This window comes from Salmo salar, chromosome ssa22 (genome assembly GCF_905237065.1).
Source record: "Salmo salar chromosome ssa22, Ssal_v3.1, whole genome shotgun sequence".
NCBI lineage: Eukaryota > Metazoa > Chordata > Actinopteri > Salmoniformes > Salmonidae > Salmo > Salmo salar.
Genome location: NC_059463.1, coordinates 24,009,066 through 24,034,208, shown reverse-complemented (window position 1 = coordinate 24,034,208; position 25,143 = coordinate 24,009,066). Strand labels below are relative to the sequence as shown.

The 25,143-nt window shown below is 43.6% G+C and overlaps 1 protein-coding gene across 1 annotated transcript in view; it reads left to right on the top strand.

The window, feature by feature from the left end:
- Positions 1-25,143, top strand: part of LOC106582977 (rho guanine nucleotide exchange factor 10-like protein) — a 137,892-nt gene that overhangs the window by 99,762 nt on the left and 12,987 nt on the right. The window contains 4 exon segments of the mRNA XM_045705436.1: positions 3,855-4,069; positions 7,301-7,458; positions 10,445-10,587; positions 24,555-24,726. Coding sequence (XP_045561392.1) covers positions 3,855-4,069; positions 7,301-7,458; positions 10,445-10,587; positions 24,555-24,726 — 688 coding nt within the window.

Genomic DNA, 25,143 nt, shown 5'->3' with positions numbered 1-25,143 from the left:
TCTCTTGGTAGATAGTGTGGTCGACAACTTATCATAAGGTACTCTACCGCAGACGAGCAATACCTCGAGACTTCTTTAATATTAGACATCGCGCACCAGCTGTTTGACAAAAATTGACAAAAAGACACACACCCCCACCCCTCATCTTACCAGAGGTAGAATCTCTGTTCTGCCGGTGCATGGAAATTCCCGCCAGCTCTATATTGTCCGTTTCTTCGTTCAGCCACGTCTGGGTGAAACATAGGATGTTAAAGTTTTGGAGATCCCGTTGGTAGGATGATCATCAATTTTTTATTTTCTAACGATTGCACTAATGGAAGGCATTGGGAGTTTACTTGCTCGCCTCCGGCTTCTCAGAAGGATCCCCGATCTGCGTCCCCTTTTCCGGCGTCTTTTCTTCACGCAAAAGGCGTGGATCTGGGCCTGTTCCAGTGAAAGCAGGATATCCTTCTTGTCTGACTCGTTAAAGGAAAACGTTTCTTCTAGTCCGTGGTGAGTGATTGCTTTTCTGATGTCCAGAAATTATTTTTGGTCATAAGAGGCATTAGCAGCAACATTATGTAGACAATAAGTAAAAGATTAAGTTACACAAAACTGTAAAAGGTCAGCCATGTTCGTTGGCGACAACTTAACCAGATACACTATCAACCTTTTCACATATATTATTTAGATACTGACTGTTAGAACTTGGTCAATGTGCCCCCCCTCCTAATGACCTTGTCTCATTCTGTCCATTCTGTGAAGATGAGTTTTACAGGGGTCACCTTGTCATCTGATTCAACAGTCAACTGCTGTATTTCATCCCTTCATTGGGATTGAGTTTGTCATTGCTCAGTACCCGACTCAAGCATTAAATCAATCATCTTAAAGAAAACCCTCAATTGTCAAGCGATGCACAGCCTTTCAAAGTACAGTATTTTTTTATATCTCTGTTCTCCGTTGATGAAAAGATCTGAGTTTTAGAAATTGTTTGATGTTCTAGAGATGACATTATGAATCCATTACAGTCTGTGGTCTCTGAATCTGAGGGATATTTAAAAGTGATGGAGGACTATAGACAGGATTTGAAAGGATATTTGATTTTAACTTTAGTCTCTGCTGAAACTGCTGACAGGTGCGAATATCACATCTAAGAGGAATTACAGAAGACGAAGTGTTCTCCGTCTTCTGAAATTCTATCAAGACGTGCATATTGTAAGCATGAGCAAGTCACTAAAAAAGATGGCCCATAGTCTCCTATCCAACATATTTCTCAACCACCATTCACCCAGACCCTATTTGCCTGTGTTGTGTTAAGGCACCCGCATACTAGATTTGGTTTGATCCTAGCAGAACTCGGCTTGGTGAAGAAAACTTCTGTGCCTCGCAAACTCCCCTAAAAGACTGCTTGAAAAATGAGAAAGAAGCAGAAATATTAGTTTGTCTTCTTGAGCCAACGTAGAAACAACATAGCCATAACACTTCCTCTAAATAGTCAGAATTCATCTAAGATAAATCAAGAAATCTGTAATGAATTTTGACATTTTTGCAGAGAAGGTCTTAGTTGCACAATTTAACATTCACTAAGATGTTTGGTGCAGTATTTCTCAAGCGAATTTTATTTTCTGAAAACTATTTGTCTTTTGTTGAATGGCAAGAAATAACTGCTGACCAACCACAGACGAAGAGGGCGTAGACTTCGGCTACCAAACTTGGACTAGGCCTCAAGAAGAATGTCAAACAGCCGTAAAAAAAACCTGCCGAACACAAAAGTGGACAAATCATAATATATACCCAAACTGTTTAGACTGGGAAGCATGTTTGCTGTGACCGACGGTCTTTACTGACCTTTAAATGACCACCTCATTCTCTGCTGGTGGCTAGGGGAGAAGATGTCTTGACCCAGATACAGTTGAAGTCGGAAGTGTACATACACTTAGGTTGGAGTCATTAAAACTCATTTTTCAACCATTCCACAAATTTCTTGTTAACAAACTATAGTTTTGGCAAGTTGGTTAGGACATCTACTTTGTGCATGACACAAGTCATTTTTCCAACAATTGTCACTTATAATTCACTGTATCACAATTCCAGTGTGTCAGAAGTTTACATACACTAAGTTGACTGTGCCTTTAAACAGCTTGGAAAATTCCAGAAAATTATGTCATGGCTTTAGAAACTTCTGATAGGATAATTGACATCATTTGAGTCAATTGGAGGTGTACCTGTAGATGTATTTCAAGGCCTACCTTCAAACTCAGTGCCTCTTTGCTTGACATTATGGGAAAATCGAAAGAAATCAGCCAAGACTTCAGAAAATAAATTGTAGACCTCCACAAGCCTGGTTCATCCTTGGGAGTAATTTCTAAACGCCTGAAGGAACCACGTTCATCTGTACAAACAATAGTATGCAAGTTTAAACAGCATGGGACCATGCAGTTGTCATACTGCTCAGGAAGGAGACACGTTCTGTCTCCTAGAGGTGAACGTACTTTGGTGCGAAAAGTGTAACTCAATCCCAGAACAACAGCAAAGGACCTTGTGAAGATGCTGGAGGAAACAGGTACAAAAGTATCTATATCCACAGTAAATCGAGTCCTATATCAACATAAGCTCAAAGGCCGCTCAGCAAGGAAGAAGCCACTGCTCCAAAACCACCATAAAAAAGCTAGACTACTGTTTGCAACTGCACATGGGGACAAAGATCATACATTTGGAGAAATGTCGTCTGGTCTGATGAAACTAAAATAGTTTGGCCATAATAACCATCGTTATGTTTGGAGGAAAAAGCAGGAGGCTTGCAAGCCTGAAGAACACCATCCCAACTGTGATGCATGGGGGTGGCAGCATCATGTTGTGGGGGTGCTTTGCTGCAGGAGGGACTGGTGCACTTCACAAAATAGATGATATCTGAACATCTGAACATCTGAAGACATCTGTCAGGAAGTTTAAGCTTGGTTGCAAATGGGTCTTCCAAAATGGTAAATTACCCCAAGCATACTTCCAAAGCTGTGGCAAAATGGCTTAAGGACAACAAAGTCAAGGTATTGGAGTGGCCATCACAACGCCCTGACCTCAATCCCATATAACATTTGTGGGCAGAACTGAAAAAGTGTGTGATCCTAACTGACCTAAGACAGGGAATTTTACTAGGATTAAATGTCAGGAACTGTGAAAAAGTGAGTTTAAATGTATTTGGCTAAGGTGTATGTCAATTTCCGACTTCAACTGTATACTGTATCTTACTGACCATAGGTGCCTGCCTACTCTCTCTCTAGGTCAGTGGTTTCCAACTTTTTTTTAAAGGAATTCAGTCTGGATTTCAACTTACTCTTGAAAGTTATTATAGTAGAATGCACAAGGTTCAATTTCGAAATTTGGTAGTGTATCATCTGTTTTCCTCTTGTCATGTAAGTCATTGCATACCTTAGAGAACTATTTATAGCTTGTCAGAAATGTCCAGATCAACGAGCCTATGTCTGCTAACGTTTTTTAGCTAGGTTTTTCTAGTCCATAGATTTTGTAGTAATTTTTTGAGTCACTAAATATAACATGAATACACATTATACGTGTGATATTTGTATGAAATTGCAAGGAAATTTGCTTTAAAACTGCACATTTTCTCCACCGACGTGGGGTTTGTACAGAGAAATTGACATAGAAATAGATGTGGCGCGTACGTGGGATATTCCCTAATGCTGGTAGGGGTGCCTGAGTGAAAAGGTTTGGCAACCCCTACTCTAGGTGACTAGTGCTGTAGTATCTTAATGACCCAACTTTTCTCACTGTAGGTAGCCAGTGAGGAGTATCCCACCGTCTCTCTCTGCAGGTGACTAGTAAATGAGTATTTTACTGACCCACTTTTCTCTCTGCAGGTGGCCAGCGGAGGAGATGTCACCCAGGGGCAGGTGGAGATATTCTCCCTGAACAGGCCCACACTGCGTCCAGTGAAGACCCTCCAGGTGGGGGCCCCAGTGAGGTGTCTGGAGTATGTGCCTGAACCCAGACCCTCAGAGGAGGTGGAGGTTGTAGCCTTCAGGAGCTCTACTGGGGTGGGGAACACCATCTGTTTGGGACTAGATGATGGAAGGTGAGGAGAACACAGCTCTTAGAGAAATGGTCAAATACTGTAGTGTGAGTTACACAGCGATATTCTTGTATTTACTGTTGTTGGTATCACCACTATCATCCTACTCTGACTTCAATTTGTTTTCACAGAGAGTCATAATCTGTATTCAATTTATGTAAGGCTGCTCTCAGACTAGTAGTAGTAGATCGGACCAAGAAATCAGAGTTGATTTCATACACGTTGAATCCCGGTGCAAAACCATTTCTTATTTTCCTGTCTACTGTCTATATTTTCACATTTCTACTGCATGTCGTGATTGCATTACTTTCTCAGAACGAGAAAACAGTCTTCTTGCATTTGAGATGCAAGATATTGCCAGTTTACTGTAGTTATTTTCTCTTGTTTATTATTTTGATTTAGTGTTCTGAGTTATACTGAACATGAGCACTTACCACGCTGCACCTTGGTTTCCTCCTTTCGACGATCGTTACAGAAGATCCCACCACAAAAAGACCAAGCAGCGTGGTCCGGAGAAATGGACCTGGGAAGACATCCAGGACAGAAAGGGATCCTGGACGTGGGAGGAGATCCAGGTTGGATGGCATCGCCTCCCATAGGAACAGGTGGAAGCAGCGAGAGCAGAGCGGCGACGAGACGAGGAAGTAGCACGGCAACGACGGAAGCACGAGAGGCAGCCCCCAATTTTGGGGGGGGGGGGCACATGGGGAGATTGGCAGAGTCAGGGTGGAGACCTGAGCCAACTCCCTGTGCTTACCATGGGGAGCGAGTGACTGAGCAAGCGGTGATGTGCACGGTGTCGCCAGTGCGCACTCACAGCCCAGTGCGTCCTGTGCCAGCGCCCCGCATTTGCCGGGTGAAAGTAAGCATCCAGCCAGGACGGGTTGTGCCAGCTCTATGCTCAAGACCACCAGTGCGCCTCCACGGCCCAGTATATCCTGTGCCTGCTCCATGCACCTGGCCTCCAGTGAGGGTCTCCAATCTGGTACGCCCTGTGCCTGCTCCTTGCACTTGCCCGGAGGTGCGTGTCACCAGTCTGGCACCACCTGAGCCAGCCCCACGCATCAGGTCTCTAGTGCGCCTGCCCAGTCCTCTGTGTCCTGTTCCTGCTCCTCGCACTCGCCCTGAGGTGCGTGTTACCAATCTGGCACCACCTGTGCCAGCCCCACGCATCAGGGCTCCAGTGCGCCTTCCCAGTCCAGAGCTTCCGGCGACAGTTCCCAGTCCAGATCTTCCGGCGACGTCCCCCAGTCCGGAGTCTCCAGTGACATTCCCCAGTCCGGTGAGACCTGTGGCTTCTCCATGTAAGAAGCCTCCAGTGATGATCCATGGCACGAAGCTTCCAGTGATAATCCATGGCCCGGAGCCTCCAGTGATTATCCATGGCAAGAAGCCTGTAGGGATGATCCATGGCCCGGAGCCTGTAGGGATGATCCATGGCACGAAGCCTCCAGTGATTATCCATGGCCCGGAGCCTCCAGTGATTATCCATGGCAAGAAGCCTGTAGGGATGATCCATGGCCCGGAGCCTGTAGGGATGATCCATGGCACGAAGCCTCCAGTGATTATCCATGGCCCGGAGCCTCCAGTGATGATACATGGCACAAAGCCTCCAGGGGTGATCCGTGGCACGGAGCCTGCAGCGACGGTCCCCGGTCCGGAACCTCCTGAGACGGCCCACTGTCCGGAACCTCCTGAGACGGCCCGCAGTCCGGAATCTCCTGAGACGGCCCGCAGTCCGGAACCTCCTGAGACGGCCCGCAGTCCGGAACCTCCTGAGACGGCCCGCAGTCCGGAACCTCCTGAGACGGCCCGCAGTCCGGAACCTCCTGAGACGGCCCGCAGTCCGGAACCTCCTGAGACTGCCCGCAGTCCGGAACCTCCTGAGACGGCCCGCAGTCCGGAACCTCCTGAGACGGCCCGCAGTCCGGAACCTCCTGAGACGGCCCGCAGTCCGGAACCTCCTGAGACGGCCCGCAGTCCGGAGTCTTCAGCGGCGGTCCGCAGCCCGGAGCCTCCAGCGGCGGCCCGCAACCCGGAGCCTCCAGCGGCGGCCCGCAGCCCGGAGCCTCCAGCGGCGGCCCGCAGCCCAGAGCCTCCGGCGAGGATCTACGGTCCGGTGGCACAAAAGCGGAGGGATCACTGGGCGGAGCGGGGGCTACGCCCCGAACCGGAGCCGCCACCATGGGTAGATGCCCACCCGGACCCTCCCCTATAGGTTCAGGTTTGCGGCCGGGAGTCCGCACCTTTGGGGGGGAGGGTACTGTCACGCCCTGACCTGAAAGAGACATTTTATTTCTCTATTTTGTTACGTTAGGGTGTGGGGTGGGCATTCTATGTGTTGTATTTCTTTGTTTTGGCTGAGTATGGTTTCCAATCAGAGACAGCTGTCTATTGTTGTCTCTGATTGGGAATCATACTTAGGCAGTCCTTTTTCCCTCCTTCATTGTGGGATCTTGTTTTTGTACAGCTGAGTAAGCCTGCAGAACGTGACGTTCGTTTTCCGTTGTTTATTATTTTGATTTAGTGTTCTGAGTTATAATAAATACTGAACATGAGCACTCACCACGCTGCACCTTGGTCTCCTCCTTTCGACGATCGTTACAGTAATTTTGTTCTTGAAACATTATATTGAAATTGTAGAATTATATTAATTCCTATGGAATTGCTCCTTCTGGGGAGTACATTTTAGTACCCATAGAGTACCACAATATGAGTCAAAATACCTAGAGAGATTTACATGGTTATCAAAAAGTAATTCCAGGGTAGATCTACACGAAACACAACCCTTATTTTAAGTGTTTCTAAAATTCCCTATGGGAAAAATTTATGGTGGAAAAACAATTGGAATCATTTCCCTGTGTGACCGCTAGATTTGCTTTGGTATTATGACAGCATCAGCAATCCAGGGTTTATATATACATGTACATCATTGGAAAAGACAGAGTGTAATAGCAGCACAATTTCAGCATTTATTTTAGCGGGACACAATAGAATGACTGTCAACTCCGAAGTTAGTTAACGTTCGCTTTCAAGAAATAAAAAGTAATTGTAAAGAAAACAAAAAGCTCAGCACAGTCACTGAAGTTCAGATGGAATCGAGAAAGAACGAGAGGCTGCACACACAATACTGAAGCACCAAAGTGCCCAGTTACATCAAATGACACATTAACGAGGTACTCGGTCTTCATAAATTATGTTCATTTACGCTGTACCTGCTCCTTTTCCCACCAGCATCCTGGTGTATGGCAGTGTGAACACTGAGGCCCAGTGCCTGTTGAACCTGCGGAAACCTCATAGCTGCCCTGTCCTGTGCCTTAAACATTGCACCAACTTCCTGTTTGCTGGGCTCAGGGATGGAACCATGATGGTCTATGGAAGAAGTAATGGAGGTAAGAAGGTCTCTCCCTGGCCTCCCGAGTGGCGCAGTGGTCTAAGTTATGCCACTAGAGATTCTGGGTTCGAGTCCAGGTTCTGTCGCAGCCGGCCGCGCCCGGGAGACCCATGGGACGGCGTACAATTGGCCCAGCTTCGTCCGGCTTAGGGGAGGGTTTGGCCGGCAGGGATGTCCTTGTCCCATCGCGTACTAGCGATTCTGTGGCGGGCCGGGCACAGTGCATGCTGACATGGTTGCCAGGTGTACTGTGTTTCCACTGACATATTGGTGCGGCTGGCTCCCGGGATAAGTGGGCATTGTGTCAAGAAGCAGTGCGGCTTGATTGGGTTGTGTTTCGGAGGACTCACGACTCTCGACCTTCGCCTCTCCCGAGTCCGTACGGAAGTTGCAGCGATGAGACAAGACTGTAACTACCAATTGGGGAGAAAAACGGGGTAAAAAATAGAATAATAAAAAAAAGGTATCTCCCTGTATGTCAGGAATATAGTCCTCAGATTTAAATCCAAAATGGCAGAATTGTGTTGAAGCATCACACTACTAACATAGCAATTTATTTATGTCAGTAGTCATAGATGGACACTCAGAAATACATGTTTCAAGCTATCACCATTATAGCAATGAAAGCAATTGCAGTACAATTAAAGCAGGAGAATGGAATACATTTATAATTATGTCACGCCACTAATACTCTTACAAATATTAGCTAGTAATTGATATTAATTCAGATAATCATTGCATTCACTCATTAGCCTACTATAGCAACAATGTGTAAGAATTGTATTATATTGTATGGAATGTGACATTAAAATGGATAGGTTATTTTGTTATTAGACATTATGAACAGGGCTTGTATCTGTAACAAAAATGGCTTTTGATTTAGTAATCCAATCAAATTAGGAGTGCAATTATGAGTCTTACTGTTTCCTTGTTTCAATTTGTACATCTGTCGATTTGTACATGCTAATGCATGTTTCAATCTGCTGCAGTGAATGCTTCAGTGAGTGTGCAAGAAACATATTTTCTGTCATGCATTCAGTCTGCTTGGGAGACATGTAATGCGTGATAGGATTTTCAGGGGATTCCATCAAGTGGATACATTTGTGAAAAGCAACTTAATTAAGACTAGCAACCTTGGAAAATATTGCCTTAAAATACCTATTTTATTGCCCATTGTTGGTGATATTCCCTGCCAGTGTGAAGAAATGACACCTGAAGTCACCATACAGTGGTTGGCATGGTTGTGCTTTGGTCAGTCAGGCATATCATACAGTAGGGCCAGGAGGTTTAGTTAGCACAATCTCAATATTCACTCTCCCAGTCACCTCAGCCTGCGGGAGCACAATGGCTTTATCACTGTGCAGTGTGGTGTGGTGCGTCTGTCCTGGCTGTGTCAGTGTGGCTGCCTGCATCTCCACAGCACTCTACTCTGCTCTCACCTCCAGCCATGCAGAAAGGATGATTAATTACGCCAGTGTGCTGCGTGTCGATTAAATATGACTATTCATGTTATGTAAAATTAATAAATAAAAAAGAGGGAGAAGACAGGTGAAAAGCTCTGGAGTGGAGCGTGGATGGTGTCAGGCAATGTTTGTGCATTTTGCACAGCTGTTAAAGATTGATGCCCCTGGATGGTACGCTACTGCCTGGAAACCATGTCTGCAGGAGTAGGAAAATATCAAGTCCTCACATGGGACTTCTATCAAAAGGCATATGAACAGCCTTCCCAGCACATTGTTGCTTAACTGAAAATCCCAATTTCTTTTTTCCTTTTGTGGTGCATGTGGTAGAGCAGTGACATCGCTTGTGCATTGGCCGAGGGGACTTTTAAAAGACTGAATTTGAAAAGGTGGAAGAATGACATTTAGAACACGACAAGCAATTAACCTGTGCAAGTCATTGTGAAGCTATTCTGTTTTGAAAGGCAAGATATAAACAACTAAAAATGTTAATTAAATGGCTGTGTGCACTTTCTTCTTAAATGTTGCTTCATTAACGCACTGCAAATGAAATGCTTATGTAATGCGCTTTATAACACGTTGCCACAGAAGCAGGTATGGGTGCCCCGTGATTACAACTCAAAGGAAAAATGTCTGCTTCATTTTCACACTGATGTGCAAAAAAAAGAATGTTGCGATAAAGAAGTTGGAAAGCTGATTAAAGTGTATGGCAGATATTAGCATATGGTATTAAGAATGAATTATTGTTTAGCGCCCAAGTCTCAAAACATATTCCAGAGACACTGCTTTCATCAAATTGTGATTCAAGCTGGTGTGTGCATACGTGAGTACTCGTGTACAGTATGTGTGTATGTCTATTTGTGTGTATGTGCGCACATGTGCATGCGTAGTTGCGCATGCACATGTGTGTTTGTGAAACAGTAAGTATAAGTATTTGTATGTGTTTTCAGTTTGGAATATTTGTCTAGCAAACACCAGGGCAAGTTGCTTCAGTGTAAATAGAAGAAATATAGTTTAATTGCCTTGCTCAAGGCAACAGCTGCTGAATCACTACATTTCATAGTCAAACAGAAAGTGTAGCATGTATTTAAAACATAATCATAAACTGGTGATAACGAGTCATGATTTTGTCAGCTGTTTTAGCAGAGTTTTGATTTGTCCATTGTAAAGTAGGAGTAATGGGGCGGCAGGTACCCTAGGGGTTAGAGAGGCGAGCCAGCAGCCGAAGGGTTGACAGTTCTAATCTGTTGGGAAGTGAGCTGGCAACCGAAGGATTGCTGGTATCAAATTCTAGATGCTTTTGCTTGCCGTTGTGCCCTTGAACAAGGCACTTTACCACCCACAACAACTGCTCCACGGGCACCCTTCTACAACCTGTATGTATGTGGATCCTTCGGATGGGTTGGGATAAAAAAAGCGGAAGTAACATTTCGGTTGGATCTTGTGTAACTGACGAATAAAGTGATCTTAAATCTTCAGTTTAAAGTGTTCTAATCCTGAGTGTTGGTTGTGTTGTGTTCTCAGGTGAGCTGTGGGAGCCAGACTCCTGCAGGACTGTTATTGTGGGCCCAGAGCCGGTGCGGACTCTTCTGGTACTGGAGGACTCTATGTGGGCCAGCTGTGCCAACTCTGTGACCGTCATCGAGGGCTCCAGCCTTGCCACCCAGGTACAATAGGAGATGCACCAAGTGTTTTATAGTTTGCACAACAGCACACAAACACATACCTCCTGAAATGCTCCTGAAAAGCATCTTCACTTCCGCCTGGCATACTTTTCACAACTGCCTTAGAGCAGAGGCTCATGCACAGAATAGTCTCAACAAGCCCAACAATATCCTGTCTTTTCCTTCAACTCAACACACTTCCTATTGGAATTGTAAAATATATTCGAACTCAAAACTCCTTGAGTTATACATTGTTACTTAGCCTGAGTACAGAATGAGCTTTGAGGCAGCAGTGGCTCTCTGTGCTTGTACACTTTCCTGCCTGTCCAGTCCTCTGGAGATCAGAGCTTAGTCAGCTGAGTGACCACGCAAAGGAGACAAGGTTCTGTCTGGCTGGCTCCAGCATATCCCTCCTCCGCGTTGAACAGGCGTGTGTGCTCAGGTCGTCGCTGGTCGCTCCTTTCATAACTTTGTCTTCCTTACTAATGCACACCCTAGAGGGCTGACTTCACTGGGGCTGTGATGCGGAACTGGGATCAGGGAAGCAGCACTTGCCCCTGGGGCTGAGCAATAACTTTGTGATGGGGGCGCAGGCCAGGGTCGTGATCACTCAGACTCACCCCTCTCTACTACTTTAGTGGTCTAGCCCATTTACCTAAGTTAGAGCAGAGCTGACAGTAAGGCTGTTCTATCTTGAATTGATGATCCTTGATAGAGCCGGCAGTTAACACAGAAGGCTACACTGCGCTCCCTGCACAGCTCCTGTGTAAATGGGCAGCGCCACACTGGTGTGATATCGCAGTGTACCGAGCAAACAGAATAAAGCCCCTCAGACAGTCCTGTGGATCTGCATCCATCTCTCCTCCTTCTCCTCCTCTCTTCCCTTAGTGGGTTTGAAGCGACCTGTGTGTGTGTTCTGCATTATGACAGAGCTGTGGGAATGGTCCATCTGCCCTCAAAAAGAAGGGTTCTAAATCAGGCCTGTCGTCAGAGTCTAACCAAGGAAGACGGCATCGACACAGGGGCCTTTGATCAATATTGACAGGCTTGGCATGTCTACCTCCCTCTCCTCTCAACTCTATAAGATAGGAATATGCTTACTCCCCCTCCTTCCTCCTGTCCTACCCATGCCCACTCCCCTCCTTCTCACTCTCCTACCCATGCCCAATCCCCCTCCTTCCTTCCTTCACCTCCATGGCTGTGTGACTGTGGCTGTGGATTTGCTCCTCTCCTAAGAACAGACACATTGTCAAATCAAATCAAATCAAATGTTATGTCACATGCACTGAATACAACAGGTAAAATCAAATCAAATCAAATGTATTGGTCACATTCTGTACACATGGTTAGCAGATGTTAATGCAAGTGTAGCGAAATGCTTGTGCTTCCAGTTCCGACAGTGCAGTAATATCTAACAAGTAATCTAATAATTCCCCAACAACTACCTAATACACACAAATCTAAATGGATGGAATAAGAATATGTACATATAAATACATGGATGAGCGATGGCCGAGCGGCATAGGAGAGATGCAATAGATGGTATAAGATACAGTATATACAGTGGCTTGCGAAAGTATTCATCCCCTTGGCATTTTTCCTATTTTGTTGCCTTACAACCTGGAATTAAAATAGAGTTTTGGGGGGTTTGTATCATTTGATTTACACAACATACCTACCACTTTGAAGATGCAAAATATTTTTTATTGTGAAACAAACAAGAAGTAAGACAAAAAAACTGAAAACTTGAGCGTGCATAACTATTCACCCCCCCCAAAGTCAATACTTTGTAGAGCCACCTTTTCCAGCAATTACAGCTGCAAGTGTCTTGGGGTATGTCTCTATAAGCTTGGCACATCTAGCCACTGGGATTTTTGCCCATTCTTCAAGGCAAAACTGTTCCAGCTCCTTCAAGTTGGATGGGTTCCGCTGGTGTACAGCAATCTTTAAGTCATAAATGTTTGCCCTTAAACCACTTGTGTGTTGCTTTAGCAGTATGCTTAAGGTCATTGTCCTGCTGGAAGGTGACCCTCCATCCCAGTCTCAAATCTCTGGAAGACTGAAACAGGTTTCCCTGAAGAAATTCCCTGTATTTAGCGCCATCCATCATTCCTTCAATTCTGACCAGTTTCCCAGTCCCTGCCGATGAAAAACATCCCCACAGCATGATGCTGCCACCACCATGCTTCACTGTGGGGATAGTGTTCTCGGGGTGATGAGAGGTGTTGGGTTTGCGCCAGACATAGCATTTTCCTTGATGGCCAAAAAGCAACATTTTTGTCACATCTGACCAGAGTACCTTCTGCCATATGTGTGGGGAGTCTCCCACATGCCTCTTGGCGAACAACAAACTTGTTTGCTTATTTTTTACTTAAAGAAATTGCTTTTTTCTGACCACTCTTCCACAAAGCCCAGCTCTGTGGAGTGTACGGCTTAAAGTGGTCCTATGGACAGATACTCCAATCTCCGCTGTGGAGCTTTGCAGCTCCTTCAGGGTTATCTTTGATCTCTTTGTTGCCTCTCTGATTAATGCCCTCGTGCCTGGTCCGTGTGTTTTGGTTGGCGGCCCTCTCTTGGCAGGTTTGTTGTGGTGCCATATTCTTTCCATTTTTTAATAATGGATTTCATGGTGCTCCGTGGGATGTTCAAAGTTTTGGATATTTTTATTAATCACCCCTGATCTGTTGCTCTCCACAACTTTGTTCCTGACCTGTTTGGAGAGCTCCTTGGTCTTCATGGTGCCGCTTGCTTGGTGGTGCCCCTTGCTTAGTGGTGTTGCAGACTCTAGGGCTTTTCAGAACATTGTTCTATTGTATATATACTGAGATCATGTGACAGATCATGTGACACTTAGAATGCACACAGGTGGACTTTATTTAACTATTTGTGTGACTTCTGATGGTAATTGGCTACACCAGATCTTATTTAAGGGCTTCATAGCAAAGGGGGTGAATACATATGCACGGACCACTTTTCCGTTTATTATTTTTAGAATTTTTTTGAAATAAGTTATTTTTTAAATTTCACTTCACCAATTTGGACTATTTTGTGTATGTCCATTACATGAAATTCAAATAAAAAATTAATTTAAATTACAGGTTGTAATGCAACAAAATAGGAAAAAACGCCAAGGGGGATGAATTATTTTGCAAGGCACTGTACATATGAGATGAGTAATGTAAGATATCTTCTTACAACTAGGGGTTCCGCTAGTGGAATGCCTCGCCAATATCCAATGGAAGAACGTGGCGCGAAATACAAAAACCTCAAAAATACAATAATTTCAATTTTTCAAACATACGACTATTTTACACCATTTTAAAGACAAGACTCTCGTTAATCTAACCACATTGTCCGATTTCAAAAAGGCTTTACAGCGAAAGCAAAACATTAGATTATGTTAGGACAGTACTTAGCCAAAAACAATCACACAGCCATTTTCCAAGCAAGCATATATGTCACAAAAACCCAAAACACAGCTAAATGAAGCACTAACCTTTGATGATCTTCTTCAGATGACACTCCTAGGACATTATGTTATACAATACATGCATGTTTTGTTCAATCAAGTTCATATTCATATCCAAAAACTGCTTTTTACATTAGCATGTGATGTTCAGAACATGCATTCCCACCCAAAACTTCCGGTGAATTTACTAAATTACTCATCATAAAATTTGACAAAATACATAACAATTATTTTAAGAATTATAGATACAGAACTCCTTTATGCAATCGCTATGTCAGATTTTAAAATAGCTTTTCGGCGAAAGCACATTTTGCAATATTCTGAGTACATAGCTCAGCCATCACGGCTATTTTGACACCCGCCAAGTTCGGGGCTCGCTAAACTCAGAATTACTATTAGAAAAATTGTATTACCTTTGCTGATCTTCGTCAGAATGCACTCCCAAGACTGCTACTTCCACAACAAATGTTGTTTTTGTTCCAAATAATCCATAGTTATGTCCAAATACCTCCGTTTTGTTCGTGCGTTCAGATCACTATCCAAAGGGTAACGCGCAAGCGCATTTCGAGACAAAAAATTGTAAATGTTCCTTTACCGTACTTAGAAGCATGTCAAACGCTGTTTAAAATCAATTTTTATGGTATTTTTCCCGTAAAATAGCGATAATATTCCAACCGGAGAATTGTGTATTTATTCAAAGAGGAATAGAAAAAACAGCGTGATCTTGTGAACGTGCATATCCAATCTCTTAGTCACCAGGCAGACCACAGACAAACTGAGCTACAAAACTCTGCCCAGAGACAGGAGACGCCTCAATCCGCTTTCTGAAGGCTTTAGAGAGCCAATGGAAGCCTTAGAAAGTGCAATGTAACAGCACAGATACTGTAGTTTCGATAGAGAACCAAAAGAAGAACTACAAATTCTCAAACAGACCACTTCCTGCTTGGAATTTTCTCATGTTTTTGCCTGCCATATGAGTTCTGTTATACTCACAGACACCATTCAAACAGTTTTAGAACCTTCAGAGTGTTTTCTATCCAAATCTACTAATAATATGCATATTCTAGTTTCTGAGCCAGAGTAGTAACCTGTTTAAATTGGGTACGTTTTCATCCGGCCATGAAAATACTGCCCCCTATAGCGAAGAGGTTAAGTAAACATTACTAAAGTGGTATTGCTTAAAGTGACTACTGAGTCTCTATGTAGGCAGTAGGTTCTCTGAGTTAGTGATTGCTGTTTAGTAGTCTGATGGCCTTGAGGTAGAAGCTGTTTTTCAATCTCTCGGTCCCAGCTTTGATGCACCTGTACTGACCTCGCCTTCTGGATGGTAGCGGGATGAACAGGCAGTGGCTCGGGTGGTTGTTGTCCTTGATGATATTTTTGGCCTTCCAATGACATCGGGTGATGTAGGTGTCCTGGAGGGCCGGTAGTTTGCCCCCGGTGATGCGTTCTGCAGACCGTACCACCCTCTGGAGAGCCTTGCGGTTGAGGGCGGTGCATTTGTCGTACCAGACAGAGGTACATCTGTAAAATTGTGTATCTGTAAAAGTTTGTCAGGGTTTTAGGTGACAAGCCACATTTCTTCAGCCTCCTGCGGTTGAAGAGGCGCTGTTGTGCCTTCTTCACCATACTGTCCTTGTGGGTGGACCATTTCAGTTCACCATACTGTCCTTGTGGGTGGACCATTTCAGTCTGTGATGTGTACGCTGTGGGTGGAGACCTTACCGTGAAATGCTTACTTACAAGCCCTTAATTAACCAACAATATAGTTTAAGAAATAGAGTTAAGAAAATATTTACTAAATAAACTAAAGTAAAACAATGTAATAAAACACAAGATATTTCCTTAACAATAACGAGGCTATATACAGGGGGTACTGGTACCGAGTCAATGAGTGGGGGTACCGGTTTGTCGAGGTAATTTGTAAAGTGACTATGCATAGATAATAAGGAGCAGCGAGTAGCAGCAGTGTAAAAACAAAGAAGAGGGGTCAATGTAAATAGTCCGGGTGGCCATTTGATTAATTGTTCAGCAGTCTTATGGCTTGGGGGTATGAGTCTTTTGGTCCTAGACTTGGTATCGCTTGCCGTGCGGTAGCAGAGAGAACAGTCTATGACTTGGGTGACTGGAGGCTTGATTTTTTTGGCCTTCCTCTGACACAGCCTAATATATAGGTCCTGGATTTCAGGAAGCTTGGCCCCAGTGATGTACTGGGCCGTACGCACTACCCTCTCTAGCACCTTGCTGTCAAAGGCCGAGCAGTTGCCATAGCAGGCTGTGATGCTACCGGTCAGGATGCTCTCCATGGTGCAGCTGTAGAACTTTTTGAGGATCTGGGGACCCATGACAAATCTTTTCAGTCTCCTTAGGGGGAAAGGGTTTTGTCGTGCCCTCTTCACTTCTGTCTTGGTATGTTTGGACCATGATAGTTTGTTGCTGATGTGGACACCAAGGAACTTGAAACTCTCGACCCGCTCCACTACAGCCCCGTCGATGTTAATGGGGGCCTGTTTGGCCCGCCTTTTCCTGTAGTCCACAATCAGCTCCTTTGTCCTGCTCACATTGAGGGAGAGGTTGTTGTCCTGGCACCACACTGCCAGGTCTCTGACCTCCTCCCTATAGGCCATCTCATCGTTGTCGGTGATCAGGCCTACCACTGTTGTGTCATCAGCAAACTTAATGATGGTGTTGTAGTCGTGCTTGGTCATGCAGTCGTCTGTGAACAGGGAGTACAGGAGGGGACTGAGCACATGGCAGATATGTTGTTGCCTACCCTTACCACCTGGGGGCGGCCTGTCAGGAAGTCCAGGATCCAGTTGCAGAGGGAGGTGTTTAGTCCCAGGGTCCTTAGCTTAGTGATGAGCTTTGTGGGCACTATGGTGTTGAACTTTGAGCTGTAGTCAATGAACAGCATTCTCACATAGGTGTTCCTTTTGTCCAGGTGAGAAAGGGTGGTGTGCAGTGAGATTGAGATTGCATAATCTGTGGATCTGTTGGGGCAGTATGTGAATTGGAGTGGGTCTCGGGTGTCCGGGAATCATTTAGGCAGGTACAGCATTCTCACATAGGTGTTCCTTTTTTCCAGGTGGGAAAGGACAGTGTGGAGTGCAATTGAGATTGCTCTCAGTGTAATGCAGGGCTAATGAGCTGTTCAGGCGGTGGGACTTTAGTGATACTTTAGTGCTGGGGCTTTAGCCAGCAGTGCTTCTCTCCTCTGCTGATGAAGGACGTCGGGTGGTGCTGCTGTTTATGTGACAGCAGTGCTGGGTGGTAGGGGCATATTACCTCTGTCACGCTTTGCTTCCACTCTCGTGGTTGTAAGCAATGCAGAACTCAGCTCCCTAATACCACGGTGTCAATTGGGTGAGCAGTTGTTGCCTTCACTCTATTTGATGGTGAGGAAAGAGTGCTCCACTACATGTTCAGCATCACCATCCATTTTAGAAGAGACCTTAGTGCCAAATATATGCTCTGATAGGCTGATGGACACTCCAGGCAGTATCCAATGTTGTCAAGACTGGCAGTCATGCAGCCCTGTAAACAAATATCACTTCCACTAACCTCTTCAATTAAATTACCCTACCAGTCAATTAATTATTACTGTGGCTATGGCATTGGGCTCCCGAGTGGCGCAGCGGTCTAAGGCACTGCATCTCAGTGCTTGAGGCGTCACTACAGACACCCTGGTTTGAATCCAGGCTGTATCGCAACCGGCCGTAATTGGGAGTCCCATAGGGTGGCACACAATTGGTACAGCGTCGTCTGGGTTTGGCCGGTGTAGGCTGTTATTGTGAATAAGAATTTGTTCTTAACTGACTTGCCTAGTTAAATAAAGGTTACATTTAATTTTAAGTTTTGTGTTTGGCCTCACCAATGTACAGGGACAGATCAAATTTAAAGCAGCCAGATAATGACATATTCAGTGAAACATATGCTAGACAAGGTGTCATGATGACAAGGTGTCAGTTAATGATTAGTCTGTTAATTATGAATAAGTCTGTTTATGCCAAAATCACTGATTAAACCCCCCTCATAATTTCTCACGTTTCACTGACATTGTTAATGCTCTTTACATTTTGTACAAGTTTGAACTTGGTCTGTAATTAGATCTTAAATTCTTTGAAATAAGGCTTCTTGAATTGAAATCTCTATCAGAAAAAAAAACATTTGGTACCACTTTATTTGTATAGTCCATCCGGAGAAAACAAAACGTGTTTAAAATGTAGATGCTCTACAGATTATCAGTTATAGTTCAACTAACAATCTACCAACCCTTGCCCTAACCTTAACCTTAACCCTTGTCCTAACCCTAAACTTAACCCTAACCCTGTTCTTTTCTTTTTCTAAACCTAACCCAAACATATTTTTTTGTGGTTGCACTTGAAAAATGGGAGAGATGCAGTATCCTCTCCTCCCAAACAGAGCAGAGCATGCACCTACTGCTGTGGAGTCAATTAAAAGAGAAAACACATCAAAGGGTTCTCTTCTCTCCCCACTCTCAAACAAAGGAGGTCCCTCTGGCAAGAGCACACAAACAGGTGGAAATCCCTGTCCGCTGGTGCCTCGCGCTCTCTCTCTTTCTCTCTCTCTCACACTCACACTCTCTCACTCTCACTGTCTCGCTCTCTTTCTGACTAATCTCTTAGCCCCTGACTCTTAAACCAAGAGGACCTGGGAGATGATGCCAGAGCCAGCCCCTGTCATGGTGCAGACCTCGGGGGTAGCATGCCTAGCCATGATAAGGCGCGTTGCTCTTCCTCAGCGACTCATTCAGTTAAAAAAGTTTTTATTTAACTACGCAAGTCACTTAAGAACAAATTCTTATTTACAATGACAGCCTACCCCAGACGACGCTGGGACAATTTTGCGCCGCCCTATGGGACTCCCAATCACCGTCGGATATGATACAGCCTGGATTCAAACCAGGGACTGTAGTGACGCCTCTTGCACTGAGATGCAGTGCCTTAGACCGCTGTGCCACTTGGGAGCCCGAGTTTGTGCCTGAAAAGCCTTCTCTTTTCCTGTGGTCTTGAGAAGTTGGAGGGTGGGAGGATGTTGTATACTGACACAGTAGAAAAGATGCCCCAGTCTGTGAATCATTGATGCAGTTAATTACAAGCTCAAGAGAGACACACTATGGCCTTCTGAGAAAGCAGGTTTGGTAATCTCCAGTCATCTGGCCTACTTGGGTTTTGTGGAAAAGATTTAAAGAGGGCTACATTCAGATGTTCTATTGGTCTTTTCTAATCAAGTACTTCAAACAATGTGTAGGCAGGTTGCTTAGGATTCAAACCTTCTCAAACAGCCTAATTCATACTCTTAACCTCTTGGGGCTAGGTGGGACGCTAGCGTCCCCCCCGTGGTGCACTCCATCAACAGCAGGTAAATTTCAAGAGCGGCAAATTTGAATCCAAATAAATGTCAAAATTCAAATTTTTCAAAAATACAACTATTTTACACCATTTGAAAGATAAACATCTCCTTAATCTAACCACGTTTTACGATTTCAAAAAGGTTTTACGGCGAAAGCATAAATTTAGAGTATGTTAGGACAGTACATTTACAAGAGTTGTGTGTAATGTTTTGTCAAGTCAAAGACAGGGTCACCAAAACCATAAAACCAGCTAAAATGATGCACTAACCTTTTACAATCTCCATCAGATGACACTCCTAGGACATTATGTTAGACAATGCATGCATTTTTAGTTCTATCAAGTTCATATTTATATCCAAAAACAGTGTTTTACTATGGCATTGATGTTGAGGAAATCGTTTCCCTCCAATAACCGGCAGTCAAGTCAGCGTAACAAATTAAATAATTAAAATTAGAAAACATTGGTAAAATATTATATTGTCATTTAAAGAATTATAGATTTACATCTCTTGAACGCAATCAACTTGCCAGATTTAAAAATAACCTTACTGGGAAATCACACTTTGCAATAATCTGAGCACTGCGCCCAGAAAAATACGCGTTGCGATACAGACTAGACGTCATGTTGGGGAGATCTAAAATCGAAAATACTATGTAAATAATCCATTACCTTTGATTCTCTTCATCAGATGTCACATCCAGGTATCACAGGTCCATAACGAATGTAGTTTTGTTCAAAAAAGCTCATCATTTATGTCCAAAAATCTCCGTCTCGTTAGCACATGATGTAAGCCAGCCGGACTTCTCGTCATGAACGAGAAATATATTTCCGTTCGTTCAAACATGTCAAACGTTGTATAGCATAAATCATTAGGGCCTTTTTTAACCAGAACATGAATAATATTCAAGGTGGACGAATGCATACTCTTTTATAACGTATTGGAACGAGGGTACCCAACATGAACTCGCGCGCCAGGTGTCTAATGGGACATCATCGTTCCATGGCTCTTGTTCGGTCAGATCTCCCTCCAGAAGACTCAAAACACTTTGTAAAGGCTGGTGACATCTAGTGGAAGCAATAGGAAGTGCCAAAATATTCCTAAACCCCTGTGTTTTTCAATGGGATAGGTTTAAAGTCAATACAACACATCAGGTATCCACTTCCTGTCAGAAAATGTCTCAGGGTTTTGCCTGCCAAATGAGTTCTGTTATACTCACAGACACCATTCAAACAGTTTTGGAAACTTTAGAGTGTTTTCTATCCATATATAATAAGTATATGCATATTCTAGTTACTGGGTAGGATTAGTAACCAGATTAAATCGGGTAAAAAAAATTTATCCAGACGTGCAAATGCTGCCCCCTAGACCCAACAGGTTAAAGGAGGCGCTCCCACAATAATGTGGTTTGTACCGCATGCAAGGTAAATTATTGGATTTTTCACATACCACACTAAGACGTTATCCCATTCCACTACCTTTTCAAGCTATTTTTTATTAAATGAAAGCATGCTTTGCTTTTATACTTACAAGACCATCAGGCTTGATTGAGTGAGCTGTTTTGTCTCGTAGTAATGTGGTGCCTGCCTGTATTTCCTTTAACCTTTATTTTAGCAATAGAAATCAAATCACATTTTATTTGTCACATGCTTTGTAAAAAACAATTGTGACTGACAGTGAAATGCTATTTGGTTAACTACTTAGCAGTCTTATGGCATTGGGGTAGAAGCTGTTCAGGGTCTTGTTGGTTCAAGACTTGATGCATCAGTACCGTTTGCCGTGCGGTAGCAGTGAAAACAATCTATGACTTGGGTCTTTGACAATTTTTAGGGCCTTTCTGACATTGCCTGGTATAGAGGTCCTGGATACAATACGTCATTGAGAAAATGTTTTATTTTCATAATAAAATATGTTTTTTGGTCAGTAGGTGCCCAACATAACAAAAGGTGGTGGTGTGTTACTCAGATAGATAAAGCCTGTCTGTATTCCTGATTTCTGTAACCGTTAGCGTATCTGTGTAATATTGACATACGCTCAGAATATGCAAACATGGTCCTGTTTAATCAATTGCTGTGGTGATCAAAAGACAGTTCATTACTTCTGCCAAATGAATATGTAGCTTAAAGTTATGTTTGTATTTGTATTTATTTTTGCAATAAAGATTGTGATACTACAATTTCCAATAAGCTTATATCTAAAAATACATACAGCCTAAAGATGTGGGGCTAATATATACACACATCATTTTAATAGCAGGACACTGTAAAATCCATTATCTCTCTGAAGAGTATGAATTAGTGGTGTCTGAAAAATTCTATAATTTACCTTGTATGCGGTACAAATCACATTATTGTGGGAGCACCTCCTCTAAAAGTATGAATTAGGCTATTTGAGACGGTTTGAATCCTATGAAACCTGCCTAAACATTGTTTGAAGTATAATAGACCAACATAGCTACTGTAGTACTGTAGGACAAAGCTGTGTGCTGGAAAACCTTGGTAGAGCAAGGGTGGAGTAGACATTGTGGTGCTCATGTGAATTTCCATTCTTTTCAGCCTAATTATCACTTAAAGGTGCAATATGCAGAAATCGCTCTGCCATTTCCTGGTTGCTAAAATTCTAATAGTTTGCCTAATTTCAGTTTATGTGACAAAACAAGCAAGCGCAAAGAATCATTGTACCATCTAAACCACTGTGAAATATTTGTTAATTAACAAAAAATAGAGTATTTTCACCTGTTTGAAGCTGGTGCACAGAACCGAAAGTAAAAGACGTAAAAACACAACTTAAGAACGGGAAGCATAGAAATAGGGCACATTGAACAGATCTACCGCTTGTTAGACTTGCTTTCAATGAGAATGACAGATCTATAACTCACAATTCTATGTGAACTTGGTCAGGTCGCCCAAAAAGTTACATATTTAAGATTTAAAACAGTTTTTTGTTTTTAATCTGTATGGTTTTTACACAGGAAGGTGATTATGCCACATTATTATACAACACTATTAAATACAAATCTTGGAGAGGGGTTCTTATGTCATTGATCCACAGTACTTTCTTTAGTGTGCACATTTGTGTGCGTGCTTCTGTGTGGGTGAGTTTTTATGTGCATGCATACGTTTAATAAAGTCATATCTATGATATTATAACTTCATTATGGATAAAATGTCTATATACAGGTCCATAAAATAGTGATGTGCAAAGCAATGGTAAATAAGCAATTACAGACAGTAAAGTAAATTACAGACAGACAGTAAAGTCACACTTTATATGGTCATTTGTTTTGATAGCCAGAATGCAATATACCGGTATTATACCGGTATTATACCGGTATTATAAATGTCCAGATTTCTCTCACTGTACATGCTTCCACATTGGAAGCATGTACAGTGAGGGGAAAAAAGTATTTGATCCCCTGCTGATTTAGTAAGTTTGCCCACTGACAAAGAAATGGTCAGTCTATAATTTTAATGGTTCGTTTATTTGAACAGTGAGAGACAGAATAACAACAAAAAAATCCTGAAAAACGCATGTCAAAATTGTTATAAATTGATTTGCATTTTAATGAGGGAAATAAGTATTTGACCCCTCTGCAAAACATGACTTATTACTTGGTGGCAAAACCCTTGTTGGCAATCACAGAGGTCAGACGTTTCTTGTAGTTGGCCACCAGGTTTGCACACATATCAGGAGGGATTTTGTCCCACTCCTGTTTGCAGATCTTCTCCATGTCATTAAGATTTCGAGGCTGACGTTTGGCAACTCGAACCTTCAGCTCCCTCCACAGATTTTCTATGGGATTAAGGTCTGGAGACTGGCTAGGCCACTCCAGGACCTTAATGTGCTTCTTCTTGAGCCACTCCTTTGTTGCCTTGGCCGTGTGTTTTGGGTCATTGTCATGCTGGAATACCCATCCACGACCCATTTTCAATGCCCTGGCTGAGGATTTGATGGGTCATGGCCCCGTCCATCGTCCCTTTGATGCGGTGAAGTTGTCCTGTCCCCTTAGCAGAAAAACACCCCCAAAGCATAATGTTTCCACCTCCATGTTTGAAGGCGGGGATGGTGTTCTTGGGGTCATAGGCAGCATTCTTCCTCCTCCAAACACGGCGAGTTGAGTTGATGCCAAAGAGCTCCATTTTGGTCTCATCTGACCACAACACTTTCACCCAGTTGTCCTCTGAATCATTCAGATGTTCATTGGCAAACTTCAGACAGTGCTTTCTTGAGCAGGGGGACCTTGCGGGCGCTGCAGGATTTCAGTCCTTCACGGCGTAGTGTCTTACCAATTGTTTTCTTGGTGACTATGGTCCCAGCTGCCTTGAGATCATTGACAAGATCCTCCCGTGTAGTTCTGGGCTGATTCCTCACCGTTCTCATGATCATTGCAACTCCACGAGGTGGTAAGACACTACACCGTGAAGGACTGAAATCCTGCAGCGCCCGCAAGGTCTCCCTGCTCAAGAAAGCACATATACATGCCTGTCTGAAGTTTGCCAGTGAACATCTGAATGATTCAGAGGACAACTGGGTGAAAGTGTTGTGGTCAGAATGCAATAGAACAGATTTTTGTCAAATCACGTGATGTTATCTGGGTTAGCTTTCTCTGCTATCAGATATAAGGGTCATGTGACGAACTGCTGAGGTACAGTGAGGGAAAAAAATATTTGATCCCCTGCTGATTTTGTACGTTTGCCCACTGACAAAGAAATGATCAGTCTATAATTTTAATGGTAGGTTTATTTGAACAGTGAGAGACAATAACAAAACAATCCAGAAAAACGCATGTCAAAAATTTTAAACATTTATTTGCATTTTAATGAGGGAAATAAGTATTTGACCCCCTCTCAATCAGAAAGATTTCAGGATCTCTACATGTAAAATTAATTGTATTCATAAAAAACTCAGATGTACAGTATATCTAATTTAAAATACCAATGTAAACCGGGTCTAACGGTGGCCATACTGTTTGGTCATTGATTTGTATCTACATGTTCTGTGTGTAAGCATTTGGTTGCCAGCTCTAGGCCTATTTTAAGTCCCATCTCTACTATGGTTTCCATGGTGATGTTATTCACTGCTTCCATAGTGATGTTATTCACAGCTTCCCCCCTTCCCTCTCTTCCAGAGGTTTGAGGTGCACCCAGACCCCATGGTGAGCGTGGCCCATATGGTGCGGGCTGGGGGAGGAGTTTGGATGGCCTTTAGTGAGGGCTCTTCTATTCGCCTGTTCCACACTGAGACACTGGAGCATCTGCAGGAAATCAACATCTCCACGCGAGTATCTTTGCACAACCCAGGTACAGTACAGAACGCCCACCCTCAGGTTGGCATAGGGATTCATCTTGACCTTCTAATTCCAGGGACCAACATTTTCCTTCTGTTATTACAGTAGAGCCCAATGTCGCACTCTCTAACACTCCTGCCCTTAAGTCAGGTGTTGTATGACACAACGTCAACTCCACAAGTCTTTGCTATTTTTCTATCACAATCAAATCTGTCTTCAAGCACATGCAAATGCATGAGCCTAACCTGTTGTATTAGTGGGGTTAGGAGGAAAACATATGGCATACATTAGTCTGTTTTTGGGGCCCTCATTGTACAAGAGCAATGAGAGGGCACCAATTAAGTCACGCCGACGATGCGCTCCTCACTGGACAGGTATCTTGTCTTGCTGGAGCTAGCTGCTCCTTGGGTCCTGTGCTCCAGGGATTGAC